We start from the raw sequence: 23900 nt of genomic DNA on the forward strand, positions 1-23900 counted from the left end.
GAAGTAATTATTTTACTTAATATACTATGCGGCCCTTTAAAATTGTGAATTTCTGAATGTGGCCCTTGCACGGAAAAGTTTGCCCACCCCGGTATAGACCAAATTCAAAGAGAACTATACAAAGGCCATCAGTGTTTCAGAACCCAGGGTGGCCAACAAAAGTCCACTCATCTGCTCGGACAAAGCACCCTGCAACTTTAGTTTCAATTCTTAATGGCTGGGATATTTAATAATTTTAGGCACCCAGATAAGGGATACACACTCTTTTTCAAAGACAATGTGGAGAGGTCGGAGACATGTGACATGAATATAGAACAGGTTCCACCTTGCTGCACTGGTGAATTTCAGTCTGCTGTTTACCGTCCGACAAGCAACTTCATAGAAAAGGGGCTTTGCCCAGAATGTACCCCTGGCTCCATCTACATCGCTTTGGATGGGACTCCTGCATCCTCACCTACAAGTGTGATTCATCTCTGCATGCCCAACTGTGTGTGAAGTCAACGCCACCAGAAAAGGGAGTTATATACAGCAGCGGTTTTCAACCTGCAGACCTCCGTGAAGAAATACCTCATTGGACTTTAATTCTGGACCCACGTGAGACAAGAATCCTTTTCTCTGTGGACTCAGTATTGCAAATCTTTTTCATCTCTATCCCTCTTTTACTGTGTGAATGCAAAGAAGGCACCGCTCCTCCTGCATTTTGGGTGTGTGCAAACATACTAGCCCTTTGAGTTCATGCTACCCCAAGTTTGCTGCGAGGTTACTGATTCAAAATTGGATCGCTCCAAAGCTGAGGGGTTGGGAAATACACCACCACTTATAAAGGGGGAAGCAAATCAAAACACCTTTCGATTTATAGAAGGATGGTGAGAGGAGAAATTACTGGTGTTTAAATTAACCCCCCCCCCCGCCTGTCAATGACAGCTAACAATTTGGTTGATTTTCTTTTAAGCCCGTGGGCTATGAAGATTCAGTGGTCGAGGAATAAATTGAGAGAGATTTACAAACCATTTACCATTTACAAATTGACTTCCTGGTGATGCTCAAGAGAACAGACTATTGCTTATGTGCAAGTGCCTATAGAGTAGTTGCTAGCTCCAATTAACTGTCTGAAAAGTGCAGACTACCATTTAATACCGTAAAACCACTGTACATGAAAAGTAAGACTGTTACTCATGCACACGCCAAATTGTAATTACAGATCAGTAATGATTTATCCAAGTTAATTGAGATTTTCAACACTGAAAGGCTTAATATCCAAAACACTGCATCTCTTGATGGTGTCAAAAGCATACATACACACAACACAATCAACAATACAATTATCAACTTTCTGATCTCCAGTATAAATATAGCAAAATAAAATCTGTCTTTGATAGTGAGTGTAACTAAATGTGCAGCTTTTCTCCAATCAGGGAATGGATGTCTTTACAGAGAGCCACAATGGCATCGTTGGGCTTCTTTTGTTTTGCTTTCGGACTCTCTCCAAACCTTGGTGTTTCTTCAAAGGCTTTGGCGATCAATTTTACATGAGTCAGAAAGAGTCGAGGTTCCTGCACTCCAAGCCACAAGTCCCACAAGTAATCAGAGAGCAGAAACAATGTTGCAGCTGTTAGAGAAGAGAGAATTGTGCATTTTTAACATGTCATAGTTGTACTTAACATGGTCAGATACACTTTCCAGCGGGCAATCATCGGGCTATTTTTGTTTTCTGAGGGCTACCTTGTAGAAGCATGTGACTATACCCTTCCTCCCATCAAAGGCTCCATACCCTCAAGCCATGGAAATAGCTGAGAAGGGCGCTTCCGCCATCATCAACTGAAATGTTGATCATGTTGAAATCCCTTGTGGACTTTCCCCTCCCTTCCTCTGTGAACTTCATCAACCCCCAAATCCTCCAGCAACTCTTCATCTCTTGCACCACTTCTTTCGTCCTGTGTCTTCAGCTATCTTGCCACTAGCGCTGCAGTTTCCTCCCTAAACTTGCCCATTTCTTCACCCTTAAAATGCTTCTTAAAACTTGCTGCTTCAACCAAACTGTCTGATTATTTCCTCCTTTGACTCAAAAGTCAATTTTTTCTCTGATCATGCTCGTGAAGTTCTTTGATGTTTTTCTACATTGATGGTCTATTTAAACACAAGTAGATTATTATAAATCTCTATTAGGAGGTGCTCGAGAGTGGCTCATCTGATTTATTTCCCCCACTTCCATTACTGGTCTTTGCTTAATGTAATACAGTTAAGGTCAGGAATTTAACTTTCTGGTACTGCACATTCATGCTCAGTCAGTCATCTGCTCTATTTTTAAATTGATGAAACTCCAATTAATGTTATTCAAATTCACGTGCAATTTACCACAACTGCTCAGTTTGGATTCCACCATTCAGCTCCTGACATCATTATAGCCTCGGTCCAAACTTGGCCAAAAGAGCTGAATAGCAGGTTTCAGGTGAGAATGACTACCCTCGACATCACAGCAGCATTTCACCAAATGTGGCATCAAGGATCCCAAGCAAAACTGGAGTCAATGGGAATCGGGGAAAACTCTCCGCTGGCTGGAGTCACACTTAGCATAAAACAAGATAGTTGTAGTTGTTGGAGGCCAACCATCTCTGTGCCAGGACATTGCAAAAGTTCCTCTGATTAGTGTCCTAGGTCCAACCATCTTCAGTTGCTTCAACAATGATGTTCCCTCTGTTCACTAATGATTACATGGTGTTCAGCACCATTCATAGGAACATAGGAGCAGGAGTAGGCTATTAGGCTCTACAAAACCAAATAAATCATTAATTTACTGAATGGCAGAGCATTTTGGTCTAAACTCCACTCAGCCCCCCTTAACCCTCGACTCTGTTGTCCATCAATAATCTATCTAACTCAGCCTTGAAAAATTCAGTGGTGCAGTCTCCACTGTTCTCCGGGGAAGAGAATTCCACATGTTAACACCCTCTCAGAGATGGAAATTCTCATTTCCATCTTAAAAGGGAAGCCTCATTCTTAAAGTGTGCCGTAGTTAGTCTCCCCACAAGATGAAACACACTCCCGGTATCTACCTCATCAAACCCTCTCAGGATCTTATATGTTTAAATAAGATCACCTCTCATTCTCCTAAACTTCAATGGATAGAGGTCCAACCTGTTCAACCTTTCGGAAGTCCTCAGATACTGAAGACGTCCATGTCCAAATGCAGTCTAACTGGACACTATCCAGGCTTGGGCTGACAAGTGGAAAATAAACGTTTGCATTACATGAGTGTCAGGCAATAGCCATCTTCAACAAGAGGAAATCTAACAGTCTCCCCTTGACATTCAATGGCATTATCATCGCTGAATCCCCCACTATCAACGTTCTGCGGTTTACCATTGACCAGAAACTTAATTGGACCAGCCATATAAAATAAGATGGTTACACGAGTAGGTCAGAGCTAGACATCTGCAACGAGCAACTCAACTCCTGAATCCCCAAGTTCTGCCCACCACCTGCAAGGCACAAATCAGAAGTGTGATGGAATGCTCTCCACTCACCGAGATGAGTACAGTTCCAAGAAGCTCAACAGCATCTGGGATGAAGCAGCCATTTGCTCGGCATCCCATCCACCACCATAAGCATGCACTACTTCCACCATTGGTGCACAGCAGTGTGTACCATCTATATGATGCTCTGCAGCAACTCACCAATGCTCCTTCGACAACCTTCCAAACCCGTGTACTCTACTACCTAGAAGGACAAGGACAGCAGGCGGATGGGAGCATCACCACCTGAAAATTCCCTTCCAAGCCACACACCATCCTGACTTGGAAATACATAGGCATTCCATCACTTGGATCAGAATCCTGAACTCCCCCCCTGTGCCACATGGACTGCAGCGGTTCAAGAAGGTGGCTCAAATTAAAACAAAAACAAAAACACTCGATGAATAACAGCAATCTGATAGCCAAACTGACACAAGAAGAAACAGCAATACCTGATTAATATAGCACAGCAAATGTTCTCCATAATACTGGCTTCAAATGGCACAATTATTAATTAAATGGAAAGCACATTGAAGAGAAGGTAGATGCCAGGCAGCAGATGAGTGGGAGCTCGTGAACCCCAAAATACTAGCTACAGTTTAGGACAGTCTGAAAACATGGTATCATGATAGAATTGGCCCAGATCTTCTGCTATCAGACTATCATTGATATATGTTTATCCATGGGAAATGCCTGGGAAATTTGAGCTTCCAATGGGCAATTTTCCTGTTCTCTAGGACTTTCTTAAAAGGTCTCCCACAGTTCTGATTTACTTATCCCAATAGTTACCCAGGAAATGTTAGATAGCAAACTCCTAGTCTAACTCCTGGGCAATTATAACACTGATACTCCCCTACTGACCGTCCCGACTATCATCCTGACTCCCAACTCCCCAACCTGATGTCAGATCCTTCTCCTCACAACACGACTTGACTAGATTCCAGCACCCGACTCCCTGCTCACGTCCCCACAACCTGACCCGATTAGCCCCTCACCACTTGGCTCCCCACATAGCCACTGACAACCAATAAACAACCCAATCTGACTAACCCCACAACCTGATCCCGCTCCAGAGATCCCTTCCGACTCAACTTGACTGGCCCCCACTCTTACCATTCCCTTCCAACTCGGCCTGACCAGCTCCTAACACCATTCAAATTTGAGTGTATTGGTTTTTACGTTAATGCCATCTGGCTCCAGCCGCGATCAAGTATTTAACAATAACTCTGTGGTTAAACGTTAATTTGGCAGAAATAGAAGTTTTTAAAAATTGTATCGTTTCTAGAGCTTTCTTTCAATGCAGCAGGAACTTGTTAATTTGGGAGTGGTATACAAGATAAACAGAAAACATAGGCTGGAGATGAAAAAAATAATCACCTTTCCTTTCATGATCGTGGTCTTTTAGTGCAGGAAGACAGACTGATTTGATAACACTCTTGTACATGTCGTTGTCCACCAGGCCTTGAACCTCCAGCAGCTGAAGCATGATAGTGGTGAAGAGGCATGAAGGGTCCCCTCTCAAACCATCTACATCTACTTCATTGGTGACTCGACTATAAAATTGCAGAAGATGATGCCGGAAAGCACTGTCCTTCAGAAGTTCTTCAGTTACAGCATTGAAAGGCAGGATATTTCTCTGAAGCCATCTTAATAGAGTGAAACTCTGAGATTCACTAATTGGACTTTCAATTCCTGACTTGATAACCCATTTAACCATCACACACGTGCTTGCTTTGACAGCACTGTCCACTTCAACCTGGCTTTCCGGCGAGTCGAAGGTTTTATCTGGGAAGACTGCATCCCAGTTAGTGAATATGGACCTCAATGATGTTTTACATTCCTCCAGGAAGGACACTTCCACTTCACTCTCCATATCCTCTTGCTCATCAACTCTTTTCCTTCTGCTGTGCCGAGATACTCCCCAACCAAGAGCTTTAGGTCTGTTCCTCTCTTTGAAAATTTCTGAAAGATTCATTGAGTAGAATCAGTAGTAGTTTATAAGGAGACTTATTTATAAAGGTAAAAATAACCTTCCATTTAAAGGATATTAAAACATACTTATAATCTGTGGTTATCCAAACAGGCTAATGACATTTATTGCTCCAACAATTTACAATGTTCTATAGTTTAAAAAGTAACTAATTTCTCCACCTGCAACATATTCCTTTAATATCAACTAAAGAGTGAATTTTGGAAAATAACTATCTGGCTATGTTGATAATGCAAGCAAAGTAATGTTGGTTCTGTCTGCTTAACTGGTGCCCGGCGTGTTTTCAAGTTACACCATATTTAGCATAATTACTGGTAGATTAATTTTTTTTCTTTTTTGGAAAATTTAGAGTAGCCAATTCATTTTTTCCAATTAAGAGGCAATTTAGCGTGGCCAATCCACCTACTCTGCACATCTTTGGGTTGTGGGGGCGAAACCCACGCAAACACGGGGAGAATGTGCAAACTCCACACGGACAGTGACCCAGAGCCGGGATCGAACCTTGGATCTTGGCACGTGAGGCTGCAGGGCTAACCCACTGAGCCACCGTGCTGCTCTGTTACTGGTAGATTAATGATATGCGTTATATGTACATATATATATATATATATATATGTATAAACTGGCATAAAAGCGGAACTTACATAAAAGACGACCCCAGGATTTTTGGCCTAAAAAAAGCCATAGGGTGCAGAACTCCCCAAAATTCTCAAGTAGTTGCCAGTGAAAAATGCGGTGGGACTCCCGCTGGGTGAGTCAGCGCGATTATGACCGCAATACACCCAGACTTTGAGATTTTGGAGGGGGGCGCGTTTTGCACTGGCACTGAGACGGGCGGGCCAAAACACACCAACAAACCTTGTTTCAGAAAGAGGGCCTCTCGATCTCAAAATTACAGTCAAGGCCACTGACATTGGGACTTCACCCCCTCCCCCAACTCACCGTCGCTGGCATCCTCCCCACCATTAGGGCTTTGGTAACCTCCCCCCATAAGGTTCGTCGGCACTAACTAGGGATCGCTGGTTTCGGAGACCTCCCGAAGGGTCTCCTGTCAGACCCCATCACCTTCAGAACCCAGCCCCTTCAGGACCCACCTCTTGGCAGTGCCAACCTGGTACCCTGGCAGTGACCTGTGACACATCCTCGACTATCCGGGGGCTACAATGACATCCGAGCCCCCTGACCTGGTGGTTACTCCTTGTCTTTTTTTTTTGGAGTGCTGTAGTATTCACATTGCACCAGCGGATAGGAAAATAGCAGGAGCCAGAAGATTTCGGCTCAAAGCCAATTTTGAATATTTAAATGCTACTTTTAATATGCGAGGACGTGAACCAGATGACATCAGCTGGACTGGTCCAGGAGCATCGGAGCAATTCTCCAACCACATTGCGCCCGGCACAAATCCTGATTCGGGCCTCTACAAGAATTCTCCCGACATAGCTGGATTTGCGCTGGGTCAACGTGGTTGGAAAATCGGCCCCATAATTTTTCATATACCTCATGTAAAAGTCAATCTTGTTGTTCAGGGACTAAAGCTCAAAAATTGCAGAACCAAAGAGTATGTAGGATTGGGCTGTAACTGGCACCAAGACTGAAACCAACCAAATACACCTCAACATGGGTAACGATAGTGAAAAATAAACCCAAGTTGTCATAAAAGTTACAAAGAGATAACTACAGTGATAAGTTAGTAACTTGAGATAATTGTCAATTTATTTTCTTTTTAAAATGGGAGAGACTATTGTCTGGACTCATTCAAAAACTGCAACCAAGGAAGGATATCTTAACAAAATGCAATTGCAGACTGGGCTTTATTGAGCAGAGAGGATCTGTTTGAAAAGTTTTCTTTTAAAAGCAGATTTCAGCCTCCTTTCGTAAATCAATTTGGCAATTGCTCAGCTTCCTAGCCACTAGAGGTCACTTTGTCCACTCTATCTGGCCCAAATCAAGCATGCATGTCGACCCACCCATGAGGTTTGACCGAAAAGCATTGGCCTCAAAAATTCCAGCTTTTACACAAGTATATATTAGTAACATCACTCATAAAATGAGTTAGAATAACTGTTTACGTAAACAGGCTCTCTGTGTGACATCATGTGAGAAATAAACTGGGGTAAAAATCAAAACATTCTGGAAGTGAATCATAATGAAACACAAGAAACAATTTCCTTGAGCAATATATGATTTAGTAGTAAATTGACGCCAGCTGTGTTGTTTGGTCCCTATCCCTCTAGCCATTCATGCACAAAGGCAAAATGACCACATCATTATAGCTTTGGGAGTTATAAAACCTTGCAAAACTGCAACAAGGCAAGATAGACTTTGTAATTTGTCGGTTCATTAAGGATCATTTATTTTTCCGTCCTTCCCTGGTCTACTTCTTTAAATGTAAGCAGCTGTGTCAATAGATGAGCTGTTAGTCGATCAAACTACTAACCTACACTTTGCAAATAATCTAAGTAACCCATTTAAATTCAGAAACGTAGATTTTTGTTGCATTTAAACTAACCAGAGCACAGCAAGGAATTGCGTGAAGCACATTTCATGAACATAGGTCAGGCAGTATCCGTGGAGAGAGGAACAGACTAAACATTTCGGTTTGATGACCTTTCATTAGAAGCAATGATAGGTTAACGAACGGAAATGTAGGCCCAGCTTTTCCCAGACCGGGGAGACGGCTTTGGAGTTGGGGACTGGAACATGGGTTAAAAACAGCATTTAGCCAACTATTGGCATATGGCCGCCTCCTTGTGCTTTGCCCAGAGATGGGCACGTGGTGGAAATGGGAATCAGTTCGACACCTGCGGGAACCCAATTAAGGTAAATGAACACTGGTCATTACAACAGCATAACAGTTTTGCAGCCGTCACATTGGCTCCCTCATTGCATCCATATTGGCCACGAGGATGGGGTGACTGCACAGTGGGAGGTCGAAGTTACTTTGCAATTAGAGGGGTTTTAAAGGTTACCATCAGAAAATGGCAAGGCTGATGTCTGCTCATCTCACAGCCTTGCCATCAAGCAATGATTTACTGGAGATGGACATCTCCAATCGTCAAAGGTCTAATGAAGTCTGAGCCTCACCATCCTGTGCCACTCTGTCACCCCATTGTCCCCAATTGTGGAGGTGGCCTGTCAGTTGCACAGCGACAGGGAACAGGATCAGGTGGAAATGGTCCCACCTCACAATTATTTTCAATGTTGGTAAAATTCAGCCCGTCATCTCCGTTTTGCTCGCCCCAAAACCTGTCTGAGCAGCTGAGCTCTTTCTGTTTCTGTTTTATATATTTAGCATCTGCACTGTTTTACTTCGGTTTCATGTAACGATGGTCAATGTGCCCAATTGTTGGAAACACAGTGTGGGGAGCTTTACCATGCACCTAATGATTTGGTGTATTAACAGAAGCATAATTGAGGCGAGTAGTGGCATGACATCTTTCTTGAGCTCGCAGGGTTATCCTAGAATGTTTAGTGTGTGGGGTTTGTCTTCTTTTGTCAAGAAAACCTGGTTATAAATAACTTGCAAGTCCAGCAGGTTGACAGCACTTGCAGAATGCAGTTCATGAAATTGTGGTATATATTGGGCTTGGAGGTGTGTACCATCTACAAGATGCACTGCAGGAAATCACTAAGGCGTCTTAGGCAGCACCTTCCAAATCCACGACCACTACCATCTGGAAGGACGACGGCAGTGGGTATTTGGGAACACCACCACTTGGAGGTTCCCGTCCAAGTCACTCACCATTCTGACTTGGAAATATATCACTGTTCCTTCACTGTCACGGGATAAAATCCTGGAACTCCCTCCCTAATAGCAATGGGTATGTGTGTGTGTGTGTGTGTGTGTGTGTGTGTGTGTGTATACCTACACCACATGGGCTGCAACGATTCAAGAACGCAGCTCCCCACCACCTTCTCAAGGACAATTAGGGATGGGCAACAAATTCTGGCCTAGACAGCAAAGCCCACACCCCGTAAAAATTAATTAAAAAAAATATCAGGCACCCTTGCTGAGGTAATCTAACTGGAGGATAGGTAGTAGAATAGAAGCAAATTCCAACTGTTGCACAAAGAATTGGCAGAGAAGGAGGCCACTTGGCTGTTCTGGCTCTCCAAACGAGCATTTTGTTTGAGTGTCATTCCCCTGCATATTGTTTATATTCAAGAAATCATCTAATGTCCTCTTGAATGGCTTAATTGAACCTGTCTCCAACACACTTTCTGGCAGGGTCTCAGCATCAAATGTACACCTTGACGAACATAACTGCCGAGAAAATAAAACCTATGGGGAATTCTGTATTCAAATGAGAAAAACAACAGATTCATGGGTTCAGATTTTAAGTAATATCTGACCTCTTGGTAAGCAGCAGACTTAAACCTGACCTTGTGGGAGACATTGAAATACAAGTTATTTGAAGCCCATACCTACAGATAATTTTTGAAACTATTTCAATACTAAAATTGACTGGTTCAAAACAATGGGAAAAAAAAGGGAAAACTTACTTAGCAATTCCTTAACATTGTATTTATGGGCTAGAGTTTGCAAGGCCTCCTGTAAATGGGACTCCCTTCCCACAATACTCCACTTGTGTAACAGTAACAAGGCTTCGGTGTGAGAAAGAATGCTTTCATTTATGGTAATCCATCCCATTTCCTTGTAGTCATCAAAGGCACCACAACGATGATGCAAAACAGAACTCAAAATCTGTAAAAATTCTGTAAATGTGCTGGCATCAATCTTTATCCTGCCAAGACAAAGGAAACCAATGATTTTAATCACAACATTGTTCCATTTTAAAAACAAAATGTATTAAGTGGCAACGAAAGAGTGTTTTATAGATCTTCCAACTCTTTGCCAGATTGTACTTGGTGTCTGATCATGATATCATTCAAAAATTTGCCCGAGCTTAGGAATGTTTTGTTGCAGCACTTATGGGCATGCACTGGTATCCCACCATCTAAATAAATACAGCCCACTTTTCTACAAAGTGATCCTCCAACATATAATTCATGTGTCAGCTTGGCTCAGTTGATTGTACTCTGCACTACGGAGCGGAACCACACCAGAACTTTAGCACATAAGTTAGGCTTACATGCTGTACCAAAAGGATTTTACACTGTTGGAGATGTGTCCGTCAGAAATGATGTTAAGCCAAGTTCCCATTCAGGGTGGACAGTGACGACCCTATGACATTATTCAAAGAATAGCAAGGAATTCTCCTGACGTACCAGGTAACATCCAACCCTTAGTTAATCAACTTAAATGGGCTGACTGTTCACTCAGTGCTTGCTTGTCTGTGTTACAATACTTTGAAGAGTTTAAATCTGCAAAGCATTGAGTAACTTCAAGCAGTACATCAGAAATACCTCCTGCAGATTCCCATTGAGCAATATTACTTACCAAATGTGTCGTATCAGAACAGTCAGAACGTAGAGAAATTCATTGATAAGAGGAAGAGGCATAAACCTCTTGGTCTTTTCTTTGTTTCCTAGGTTAGTGAACCACAAAGTGTGCAGCAGCGAGATTAAATCCGGTATCAGTCTTTTTTCGAAAACCCTAGAAAAATACAAACCAATTGTTTCCAATAGACAATTATCTCTAATGTATGCTTTAAAAGTTAAGGCAATACTTTCTAAACAGTATAGCAAAACAGTGCAAAATCAAAAATTAGCGCAATATCAGAAGCTATGAGTAAACTTCCTGTGGAATTTTCAAAACATCTTAAAAATATTAGAAAGTATATCATGGGAATCGTGTTGTGCCTCATAGCTGTTTTGCAGTGAGTTACAGAACTATGCACGAGCTGGGTGATAAACTCACTTCCCAAAGTATTACTGTTAGGAATAATGATTTAAAATAATTAAAATAGAAAATTGACACAAAAATTGCATAGCGCCCATGTGCAGCATTTTAAAAAAATGAGAAAACAAAACGTACTCAGCATATTGTATCCTGGCAATAAATGACTTGATTGAAACAGATGAAAAATAGCATCAGTTAGTTTGAAGGAAAGCTACCTGTCGATATCATACAGTTGTGAATGTACCTTCTCTGTAAGATATGCAATATCCATGTCAGAAGGTTGTGGTCTCTGGTGAGCTGATAAGCTGCTTTTGTGATGCGTGCAGCATGTAACAGAATCTGGATAATGTGCTCCTTTAAAGTAAATAGAAATTTATTAAAATGACGTGAAAACATAAAAATTTAACTTAAACCAATTATAATATTCAGTGATCTCCCCATCTGCTAGAATTTCACCCCTCCTGCTGTAGATTGTTGATTTTACTGCCATCTTAGCATTACTTCGAAACAGAAACTGCATCCTACCTCGGCTGTCTCATCACACAATGGGCTGTTGAAGAAGACGAGAAGAACATGGATAATCTTCTGATGGTCGCAAAGCTCATAGCAGTGTTTGTCCTTTAAGCTATTGCTAAGAAGCTCAAAAAGCCATTCACGTTCAGTCTTGTGCTGAAAAATAAAATGAAGGATGAAACATGAAAAAAAGATGCAATCAAGATTCCCTCTCTACCACGGAAGTTCTGGATTGGAAGATAGGCATTGTAGAAGCCAGGTATTTTTTGCACCAGTCCCAGTGCCACCTACCTACAGCGGGATCTTACATTGTAACTGGAACTGTCCATATTTAGATTTGGCCAAATATTTCCCCTCATCCCAAATCCCTTATCACTTGACGCAAGTGCCTTAAATCGCTGTCTGGTTCCATAGACAATGATAAAAGTCCTTGGAAGACATCCTTTACATGAAAGCCTTGATAATAAATTTTGGCAGATGAATTTCATCCACGTTTCCATGATGACAAGTATGCTTCTAGATGGATTGAGAGCAGCAATGGAAACACTGCCCAAGATTTTTCTTGCCTTAAATCAGGGTGCATGCATGCACACTTCGCCAAAACTGACTAGCACTACAGATGAGGAATTGAATTAGAGACTTTGCTGATCTGCATGGTTTAGTACCATGTCACATAATGCCTTTGGTTACTGAATAAGCAGTTAATTTTTTCTGTTATATTTGATATTCACATTGACTTTCAACTACTTAGAAAACAGCGGAACACAATTAAAAAGAAAAACAACTTTACCTCCATGTCAAAGCTGTAGAAAAACTTGAAAAACCCAGGCACTTTCTTTAAATCCAAATACTGATGTGTCAGGAGGAAATTATTAATCTTCATGTACATGTGTTCCTCTACAGGGAAGAGGGAAAAATAACTTTTACAAATTTATTTTAACAAAGAAAACCAACATCATACATTCAACGGTTCGCTTTTAACCAGAACTCTTGGTATTTACATTTAGATTTGCTCGTCACTTTAATTTTTGCTCTTCAATTGCAAATGCTCAAGTCTTTTGTCAATAACAAGTTTCACTTTAAGAAAATTAAACTTTTTCAAACATTTTCTTTAAGTAAACTTGTCATAACAAAATGGTTTTGAAACCTAGTAAACATAGATTAAACAGAAAAGTCTCTTTCACTCTACGTTAATTAAAAAAATGTTTAAACTGAGTGAAGAGCCAAGAGCCACTGTAGGTGATAGTGAAATACTGTGCGTTAGTTTACAGACTAATTAGACTGCCAATACTCATTTGTGGCTTTCACTTTCTGTTTACACCGGAGTGATAAATTGTTATCTAATATGATAACAAAAAATAAACTGGCAACACATCTTGCTCAAACTAAGCATTCCAAAGCAGAGGCAAACTGACATTGGCAACTTGACTCATTTACAAATCTATCTGCGGAACAATGCTCCACCTGGGTACTGGACTCTGGCCATAGGACCCAGCTATTTGTCAAATTATGCACTGTGCAAGGTATTCATTATACTATATGAATACTTTATAATTCCACCTGGTTGGGAATTCTTGTTTGTAGATTTTTAAAATGTGGCTTAAGAGCTATCAATCCACGTATAAGTGACTCAGAGATGCCCACGTTCAAACGTTTGATCCATTTCCAGTTATCTGGAAGAACTGAGAGATTTTAAGTGGACTTTTTTTTGTTGTACATTATTTAGCACCATAAGTGTATGCCGTATTACCATTGTTATTGAGGGATTAGTTCCAGTTCTCACTATGGTCTGTTGGACTTCTACCTGGAGCCGTAAAACCTTGGCACGCTCCAATAAACACATCTCAACCGTTATTTGTTGATTTTTTCAGGTATTATATTTTCCCAGTTCATATTTGTCATGAGAATGTTGCTTTAAGAAATGTTTGGCTGCTCATGTTACTGCAGTGATGTCAGAGTGTGGGTGGAGCCGAGCTCTGGCTCTGCTTTTAGTTTCACTTTGAGAAAGGCTTGGGTGTGTCTGTGTCTTTTTGGTTTGGTTTTCAGTGTTGGAGCTGAAGCCAGACAAAGCAGGTGTACTGCTGTTCTCTCTGCCATGAAAATACTATCTCTTGATCATTTGGCAAATTCAGAATTATAAATGTTCTCAGTAGTGACTTTAACCTGATGTCCTTCTGTTAAAGGTTTTGTTTTTAAGTCTTATGGGTGTTAAAAGGAAAGCTTAAAGGATTACTTAGTGTTGTAGTTTTTGGGGGTTGTATTTGAATTAATGGTTGCTAAGATGTTCACTGTATGTTTTAAAAAGGTTAACTTGAGTTCACAGAATAAACATTGTTTTGCTTTAACAAATACTTATCCATTTCTGCTGTACCACACCTGTAGAGTCGGCCGTGTGCTCCCCATCCCACAATCTATTAAAAGTTGTGGGTCAGGTAAACTCCATGATACACTTTGGGATTCTCTAAACCCTGGTCCATAACAAATTCTATTTCAGCTTTTGACTTCTGTAAACAAAAATAATCTTATTTTCCTGTCTGGAACTTAATGGATATTCAATTATCAAGATCAGAAGATTAATTGTCTGAACCTTCAGAGATGAATGACAACCTCCATACAGCTGTGTTATAATTTTAAATCGGGTTTAATTTCAAATTACATAGTACAAAATTCTATCTGGTATTAGACAAATGTAATTAATCATAGGTGACTCACCTATAATTTAAAAATACCAGTGACCTGAATGGCAACAGGGGTGAGGGATTTCAATTATGTGGAGAGATTAGAGAAGCTGTGATTTTTTTTGGTATTAGAGAAGGGAGGATTAAGGCCAGATTTAATAGAGGTGCTCAAAATTTTGATGTGTTTTGATAGGGCACATAGGTCAGAAGGATAGGTAACCAGAGGACAAAGATTTAAGACAATTGGCAGGTCTCCACATCTTTAGGGGCCAAGCCCTCATATTGAGGGGCTAGGCCACGTTGGAGTGGTTCCTGCTCCGCTGGCTGGTGTGAAAGGACTTCGCCGACCGGCGTAAGTCCGCACATGCGCCGGAGCGTCAGAGGCTGCTGACGTCATGGTGAAGACCATGGCGAAGGCGGAAGAAAAAGAGTGCCCATGGCGAAGGCGGAAGAAAAAGAGTGCCCCCACGGCACAGGTCCACCTGCCGATCGGTGGGCCCCGATCGCGGGCCAGGCCACCGTGGGGGCACCCCCTGGGGTCAGATCGCCCCGCGTCCCCCCAGGACCCTGGCACCCGCCCACGCCACCTGCTCCCGTCGGTAAGGTAGGTGGGTTAATCCACGCCGGCGGGAGAGGGATGACAGTGGCAGGACTTCGGCCCATCGCGGGCCGGAGAATCGCCGCGGGGGGGGGGGGGGGCCTGCCGACCGGCGCGATTTCCGCCCCCCACCCGCAGAGAATTCGGGGCACTGCGGTGGGCAATTCTCCGACCCAGCGGGGAGGGGGTCGGAGAATCCCGCTCCTGGTCTCTAATTCCCCTTGCAATAAGCACTAACATTCCATTTGACCTTCTTATTCACTTCACGTACAGGTGTACTAACATTTTATCACTCGTGTACAGGACACCAGCAACCCTCTATACCACCGAGTTCGACAATCTCTTCCATTTACTGCTTTTCTATTCTTCCTGTCAAAGTGAACAAGTTTACATTTTCCCATATTATACATCACCTGCCCAGTTTTTTCAAACTAACTTAACCTATCCATAACCCTTTGTACACTCTCTACCTCCTCTTGAGAACCTACTTCCTTACCTAGCTTGATGTCATCTGGAGATTAGCTACCTTACATTAGGTCTCCTCATCCAAATCATTCATATAGATCATAAATTTTTGAGGCATCAAAAATTTTTGTGGCATTCCACTAGTTACAGCTTTCCAACCTTGAAAATAATCCATTCATCCCTAATCTTTGCTTCGTGTTACCTAACCGATCCTCTATTCACGTTAACATGTTATCCCTTCCAACATGAGCTTACGTTGTGCAGCAAGCTTTGATCCAACAGCTTATCAAATGCCTTTTGAAAATCTAAGTACATCTCATCCACGGGTTCCCCTTTATCGACATTTTTCAATAAACTTAACAATTTCTCTTTCACAGATCTCACGTTTCTTCATAAGGGATTTGAGCAATTTCCTGATGACAGGCATTAGGCGAACTACTGATTCCTGTTTTCTGGCTCTTTTCTTTCTTGAACAAAGGTGGTACATTTTTTGTGTGTAACCCTGTAAATAAATATTATGAAAGTGTGCAAAGCTTGGCTCCAACCTATTCCTTTACCAACTCGCTTTTTGAAGTAGAAGCAATAGCACAACACATGGTAAGCCTACGAAGCAGAGATTAACCTGCCTGAGTGAAGTCTTATATTTTACTGCATTTAGCAACTGTAAACAACAAAATAAATACAGTACTGCTACACAAATAGTTTTTCTTTAGGCAACGGGCTTTGTTCCAACATCTGCCAACCACATTTCGGCAAAATGATTTCCAAATCACACAAATGCTCTTTTAGCCACTAACATTTAGCTTTCTGATTTAGCCTCCATAAATCAGAATGCCACAGTGATCTTTATCGTTCATGTTAAGCTAAAAATACTGAAGGCAAATTTATTATTTTCTGATATTTTAATAGTTCCCATGATGTGTCATGTGATGTACTACCAACCTGGCTGCCCGAGAAACCTGCCAGTCACACTACCTCCAAATTTGAACGTGTGAGTGCTCTGACAGTGTCCCATCGGAGACCCTCATCCCTCACAAAATACAGTTCATTTCAATAGTCAGCAATTCAACTGACAGTCAGATCATTTTCCCCTCAAAGCCTGATCATACTATTCACCTAAAGGCTACGGACTTGAATGGGGCTACAACCAAGAGCCAAAAGGTCGAATAAAGTATTTAATTTATTGAACAAACTTCAACATAATTCCATAAATATTCCAAGCACACCCAAGTGAACCCTTCCTTGTGCATCTAAATTAATGCAGATCTGAAATAACAACAGAAAGTGAAATGAAATGAAAATCGCTTATTGTCACGAGTAGGCTTCAATGAAGTTACTGTGAAAAACCCCTAGTTTCCACATTCAGGCGCCTGTCCGGGGAGGCTGGTACGGGAATCGAACCGTGCTGCTGGCCTGCTTTAAAAGCCAGCGATTTAGCTCAGTGAGCTAAACCAGCCCCAATTGCCGCAAGTGCTGAAATGTTCTATGTGGCAGTATCTGCAGAGAGTGAAACAGAGTTTATGGGCAGTAACTTCCAAGCTCCCTGGTGTTGGATGTGGGGGAGGCCGAGAGTGCCCCAAAGATGTGCCGGGGAACTACTCTCAGAACTTCAAAGGTAAGGGTTTGCATGGCAACTGGCCTGAAGTGCAAACGTCCTCTGGGCAATTGCCCTGTGCTGGGAATCATCTGAAAAAGTGATTTGAATCGCAAACGTCTGAGGGTTCCGGCTGTGTTACACAAAGAGTTATCCAGAAAATGTTTGAAGAATTCATACCGCGCCTCCACCTGCAACAATATTCCTCCCCACTACCCCCTGATGTCTCTGAAACCCCTACCGATGTCCGCCTCCCCATCCATGTTAACATGAGTCAGACAGTTAAACATTCCTGGCTTACGACAGCTAGTGCCGTAAATAGGGGCCATGTTGGTGACATCAATCTCTCCTGAACGTCAACGCTGGGCGTCAGAAACAGCCGCGCTGCCTGGATCTCGCCTTGCCTGATTCGGAAGGTCAGGTAAGACAGACACAGAAGAAAGTTTGTAAAATAATAGGACACGGAGTGGTAATTCGAAGCTGATTGCCATTCCGAAGAAATTAAGGCCCAATGTTTCTACTCCAATTGGACTGGTTTGGAACTGAAGAGGAGACGTTTTGGTCTCGGAACATTAACTCTGTTTCTCTCTGTGCAGATGCTGCCAGACCAGCTGAGTTTTACTTTGTGGTTTTTTAAAAAAATGTCTTTCTCAGTAGCCTCCTATTACGCTTACATGGTGCAACCCCTGTGACTTCAGCTGAGCTGGAGGCGGGCTGCTTGTTCCCCTGATCCAACAGATGAGATGTCTCTGCTGGAGGTTCTCTGGGTTTTGGAGTCTGTGAGGGCCTGGCCAATAAGGTCTGCCTCAACCTTCATCTGTGTTGGGGCAGAATCAGGCATCATGGCAGGAGACAGCATGTGGGGCCGTCTCTGCTGGAGAAGGTGGGGTCACTCTTTCAATGTCACGGTACTCATCTTAGAGATGGGCTCCTCCAAACTCTCTGCAATGTTCTGCACTGCCTCTGGAAATTCCGACAGAAGCACAGACATTTCCAAATGTTGTTTCTTTGCGTGAATGACCCCAGATGCTAAACACCTGTGACCAACTGGGCAGAGTTTGAAGTGTTATGCTGCCGTCCCCCTGATGGGAACTCTCCAGTGCCTCGAGTCTAACACCTACTCCTGCCCACGGGCTTCGTGTCTCAACATGGACAACCTAGGAAACACTGAAGTGAGTATGTGCATGATTTGTCTAACTGTGCATCTTCAAAGTGTTCACTCTCAAGTGAGGAACCCTGGGCTTGTCACATCCATCATCCTGAAGGACCTGTGGGGGAATCAAAGACAAAGGGCAGCACGGTAGCACAGTGGTTAGCACAGTTGCTTCACAGTTCCAGGGTCCCACGTTCGATTCCTGGCTTGGGTCACTGTCTGTGCGGAGTCCGCACGTTCTCCCCGTTTCTGCGTGGGTTTCATGTAATTCTTAATAAGTTATTCTTTCTCTTTTACACTGTACTCCAAGTCAAAAAAAGCAACAGAAATAATGGGTGGGATTCTCCTTTCCGGGGACTAAGTCCCCACATCGGCGGGAAAACTGGCACAAACCACTCCAGCGTCAACAGTTCCCGAAAGTGTGGTATTCTCCGCACTTCCGGGGGCTAGGTGCACGGCGGAGGGGTTGGCGCCACGTCAGCCGGCGCAGAACGGACTGTGCGAGTTTGCGCATGAGCCATAGGGCTGGCGTGATCTCGCGCATGCGCGGAATCGCTGGTGTGTTTTGCCACATGTGCGGGGGAGGGTTCTCTTCTCTGCGCCAGCAATGGCGGAGCCCTACAGGGGCCGTCGCGGAAGGAAGGAACCGGTCCGCTCGCAGGCCAGGCCACCATGCCCCCCCCCCCCCCCGGTCGGATCCCCCCTCGCCACCCTGAGGACCGCCCTAGCCGACTTACCTGCCAGGTCCAGCCGTGTGGGACCATGCCTAACCCACGCCGGTGGGACTGGCCAAAAACGGACGGCCGCTCGGCCTATCGAGACCCGGAGAATTGGCGCTGCCAACGGCCCCCGATTGGCATGGCGTGAACCCCGCCCCTGCCCGAAAAACTGCGCCAGAGAATACGGCAGCCAGCATCGGGGTGGGATTCGCACTGCCCCTTGGGGATTCTCAGACCCGGCGGGGGGGTTGGAGAATCCCGCTGAATATCTTCCCATGCTTAGATTAAATATTGATTACACAAAGTACCATTTCAAAATTCTCCCTTAATTCGAAAGCAGAAAGCGAACCAACATGGATCAGCCATTTTCAGTCTTAGAATGGGCACAATATCACATCATGGAATCAGATTGTAATAGATATTAGAAAGTTGAAAGCACTATTTTCACAAACCTGGTTTTAGCATCTGTTGAGCAACTTTAGCAATGTAAAGTGCCAAGCAAAAAGTGAGCCTGGTATTAAGTTGTCGGATACCATTTTTCACCACATCCAATAGATACAGTAGCTAGACAGAAAGAAAAGGGAAGTCACACATCATTAGAATTTTCACAGAAACACAGAAAATACAGTGCAGAAGAGGCCCTTTGGCCCATTGAGCCTGCACTGACGCATAAAAGACACCTAACCTGCCTAATTAATCCCATTTGACAGCACTTGGCCCATAGCCTTGAATGTTATGACTTTAAATAAAATAAATTGAAGCATTTGGATGCTGGTGCTTGGTTGAATGCTGGGGGAGTAGTGGGGCCGGGGTGGACGGTACGCAACACCACTACCGCAGCCGACAAGGCAGCCATGCAACTGCACATGCCGCTGACAGACACCTGTAAACCTGGTGCCCTGGGTCATTTAGGTGACTCTCCTCCCCAACCCCTGGCCCCAGCAGACCCATCAGCTGTATGGGCGATCCAGCGCAACCTGTCCCACCTTTTCGGCCGCGATCAGTGTGTGTGTCGGGGGTGTATTGTTTAAATGTGACTGCAGCTCGTCAGCCCTGCCCATCATGGACCCGCCGATTCCCGCACTGTTTTTTGTGGGTTTTGCTGGTGTTCCACACGCCGCCGGGGCTTAATGACATTTGGTTTCTCTCTGTGGAGAAGGTTGGCGCACATAATAATAATCTTTTTTAGTGTCACACGTAGGCTTACATTAACACTGCAATGAGGTTACTCTGAAAATCCTCCAGTTGCCACACTCCCGCACTTGTTCGGGTACACTGAGGGAGAACTCTGAATGTTCAATTCACTAACAAGCGAGTCTTTTGGGACTTGTGGGAGGAAACCGGAGCACCCAGAGGAACCCCACATAGACACGGAGAGAACGTGCAGACTCCGCACAGACAGCGACCCCAGCCAGGAATCGAACCCGGGAGCCTGGCGATGTGCAGTAACAGTGCTAGCCACTATGCTACCGTGCCGCCCTATACCATGGATGGTGCATGGCACAGGAAGCACATAAGACAGTCCCATTGTATTGGATGGATGCATTTTGGAAGGTTCTACAAAGCTGTAAAGGAGAGTCATTCGTCTGAGATTGAAGCAAATTGTGTCCGATGCATTCTACTTACCTGTCGCTTTTCCTTGAAGCGAGCAGCCTCTAGATGCGTGTAGAAGTTACCCAGGATGTGATAGGCAGCAGCTCTCACTTTAGGATCGTAACTGCTCAGAGCTGCCACAGTTAATCCCAAAGCATTAACATCCACAAACTTGTAGCAGTCTACCACAGTTTCTGCAAGGATAAAAAAAACAAAGGTTTTGGTTATCTGCTGTCTTTTCTTAGGGAAGATTGATGTTGCCTTACATACAAAGAATTATTTTGAAATGGTCACTGCTATTCTGTGTCCAAAAATGACAGTCATTTTGTACTTAGCAACATATCAGAAATGACAGTCAGATGAAATGACTAACTGCTTGGTGTTGGTCAAGGGAAGAATGTCGGCTGGGATAATGGACAATCTCCTTGCTCTTTCTGGAAGGACAGTTGCTCTAATGTCTTACTTAAAAAAGATAAGAGAGCATGTGCTCATGGATCTAGAGGTTATTGTCTAGAAAATTCAATCAAAACTTAACATCGCCGACAAATGTCACCACCATTTGCTAAATGGCCAGGAGTCCGTCCGGGAGAAGCAAGTGACACCAAACCCATTCGAGTATTGCCCACTGTAATTGTTTCTCCAGCACCCAAATGTATATTTACCTCCACAGTCTCCTCCCACCCCCCCCCCCTCCACCAAACACACAAATAGTTGCCTGCTTACGTTTTTTGCCAGCTGTACAGAGTTGCTGCTGTTGAGCTGGTTGGTGCACAATACCCTATCAGTTATTCTATTTTATTATTACTTTTTTTTTGGGTATGTTTGGGTGTGCCCTTCTCTTCTATATATGTATCTAAATATATATATATATATATATTTTATTCTGTGTACATAATGGTAAATATACTTTGTTCAAAAACCCAATAAAAAAACATTTATTAAAAAAAAGGAATGTGTTGACAAGGTACTCACACATTTTATGTTGAGTTGCTTAATTTGCTGTAACTCACAAGATATTCTTTGATACCTATTGTCCGTCGGACAAAGTTTCTATCACATCCTTGTCCATTGTCTGGTGACAAGTGATTACCCTCTAGAGGGCACAGCAGAGGATAGAAGATAAGTGGATTCCCTCCTGTGCCTCCAACGTGACAATCCTGACAATGAAAACTCAGAACCAGAGATATAAATTCGATACTTGAATTAGGTCAGTCAGATTGACCAAGCAGAGGATATAGATGAGTGAACCCACCATTTGAAGCTGATATTTCCCCCACTTGGCTCCAGATAACCGTGTAAGCCAATTTCCCATAGGGTTGAATGGAATCGGTTGGACGTTTTCAGAGTTCTCTCCACTAATAAGCTTAGAGGTTAGCTGGTTAAACTTCAGCAGAGCCATATCTTCATCTGGGTTGCCCTAAACCTTAGATGCTGTCAACCTGCACTAATCTTTTGATCTTGGGTGACTGGGATATGCTTCCATGCAGAGACTTAGCACACTCTGTAATCAGGCGAATAGCAACTCAAACCTCTAGTTCTCTGTAGTTTGACCTGGGACTATTAAGCAGGATGATATTTCTTTATGTCAGGTACCCACATGATAAAAACCATTCAAATAAATCCACCACTAATGACTAATTAACTCAGGGGGAACCACAAGAATAAAGGTTTAAGTAAATAGTAGTTGTTGATGGAAAAGCATGCTTTTCTGAGGGGTAATTCAAAGTTGACTTTTGACAGGGTACAACAACGACGCGTTTATCCTGCATCTAATCTGTGTTATACTTGTTCTGGAGGTAGCTCATGCCAAACACTCTATTCTACACATCTAACATCTCTGACATTAATGGCTACAACATTAAGCTCTTTCAAACAACCCCTGAAATCAACGAATAATCTAGCTCTGATTAAAATGATTTGTGTGCACTGCACTCAGTCAAAAAGTTCCACAACTCACTAATTCCATTTAAAATTGTCCTTTTGACCTAACTAATCAAAAATTAATTTGACTTTCCACAGAATGGAAATGATGCAGTCTGTGTATATTAGTCTCATTTTGCAAACAGAGACTTACACTAAAACAAACAAGACTGTTTCTGAACTACACGAGAGAAAAGTGAAGATGGAACCCATCTTGCATGTGACTGCATTTTGTTTTGATCCTAATTTCACGCAGTCTAATGAACCAGCGCACTGATAACATTGCATCATTGAGCAAAAGGGCACAAGCACTTATCTGAAATTCCTGGAAATAAAGCCAGTGTTTGGTTTCACAATGATTTTGGTAATGTTTGCAATCTTGACCAATGAAACATCAGTTTAAATCAATGCACTGACATGTATTTTACAATATGGATGGTTTTAGAAACTGTACAAGTCATTTTGATGCAGCCAAGCCAACATGATCCTGATACCTATCAAACTGCCTTGATATCTCTGTCTGCAACAGTTTCCCAAACTTGAGGTTTCACCACCAAATTACAATTTTGAACTCATAATTGCGGTTTTCCATTTACTTAATGTAACAGACAAGAGTGAAAGACAAGCTAGCTGTAGCTATGTCCTCAGAATCAGAGGCTCAATCTTGGAACAAATTGCAAAGTAGAGAATGTTACTTTCCATGTGCTTAAAAAGAATCAAGGCAAGGTGAAATTATTGGGGTAATTTTGCAAAGTCCGTCATCCTTCCCAATACAGAATTATTTCTTTAGCATGAACAGGATAATAGGTTACTTGAGATAGATTATTTGACATGGATAAACATAGACAAACAGATGTGTTTCTGTAAATAGGCCCCATGCTTTTCATAAAATGAACTCAAGATCATTTATGGGCTGTAAGAAACCAGGTGGTTTGGTGATTTAACTTTTAACTTTCCTTCTGGTAAATGGATCCAGCTTCAGCTGAAGAGAGAAATGTCTCCACTCTGCTCAATGTATATTTTGTAGGCGAACCGAATTTCTAAGGCTCAACTAGCGCGATAGATCCAAAACACAAATTTGCCAACAATTCACAAAAATGAAAAAAGGGACTGGAAAGATGCAAGGAAAATAAACTTACTGACTTCTTCACAACCTCAGCTGACCTGACCCTATATTATCTTCTCCACCTCTAACTCCATATCATCCCCACCCTACCTCAGGAAATCTGCTGCTGAAACTCCTTCTGTCACCTGTGCATCTTAAATAAAATTAAATTCATGAGAGTGGCACTATAGTACAGTGGTTAGCACCGTTGCTTCACAACGCTAGGGACCCGGGTTCATTTCCGGTTTGGGTCACTG

At 42.8% G+C, this 23900-nt stretch overlaps 1 protein-coding gene across 1 annotated transcript in view; it reads right to left on the reverse strand.

The window, feature by feature from the left end:
• Positions 1-1101: 1101 nt before the first annotated feature.
• Positions 1102-23900, reverse strand: part of urb1 (URB1 ribosome biogenesis homolog) — a 112955-nt gene continuing 90156 nt past the window's right edge. Inside the window, exons 31-39 of the mRNA XM_038801679.1 lie at positions 20652-20812; positions 19478-19589; positions 12609-12715; positions 11831-11974; positions 11550-11659; positions 10904-11059; positions 10006-10247; positions 4890-5474; positions 1102-1609 (exon numbers count right to left, since the gene is read on the reverse strand). Of these exons, the coding sequence (XP_038657607.1) occupies positions 1389-1609; positions 4890-5474; positions 10006-10247; positions 10904-11059; positions 11550-11659; positions 11831-11974; positions 12609-12715; positions 19478-19589; positions 20652-20812 (1838 nt within the window). The 3' untranslated portion in view covers positions 1102-1388. The remainder of the gene's footprint in view (positions 1610-4889; positions 5475-10005; positions 10248-10903; positions 11060-11549; positions 11660-11830; positions 11975-12608; positions 12716-19477; positions 19590-20651; positions 20813-23900) is intronic.

Source organism: Scyliorhinus canicula, chromosome 7, assembly GCF_902713615.1.
Source record: "Scyliorhinus canicula chromosome 7, sScyCan1.1, whole genome shotgun sequence".
NCBI lineage: Eukaryota > Metazoa > Chordata > Chondrichthyes > Carcharhiniformes > Scyliorhinidae > Scyliorhinus > Scyliorhinus canicula.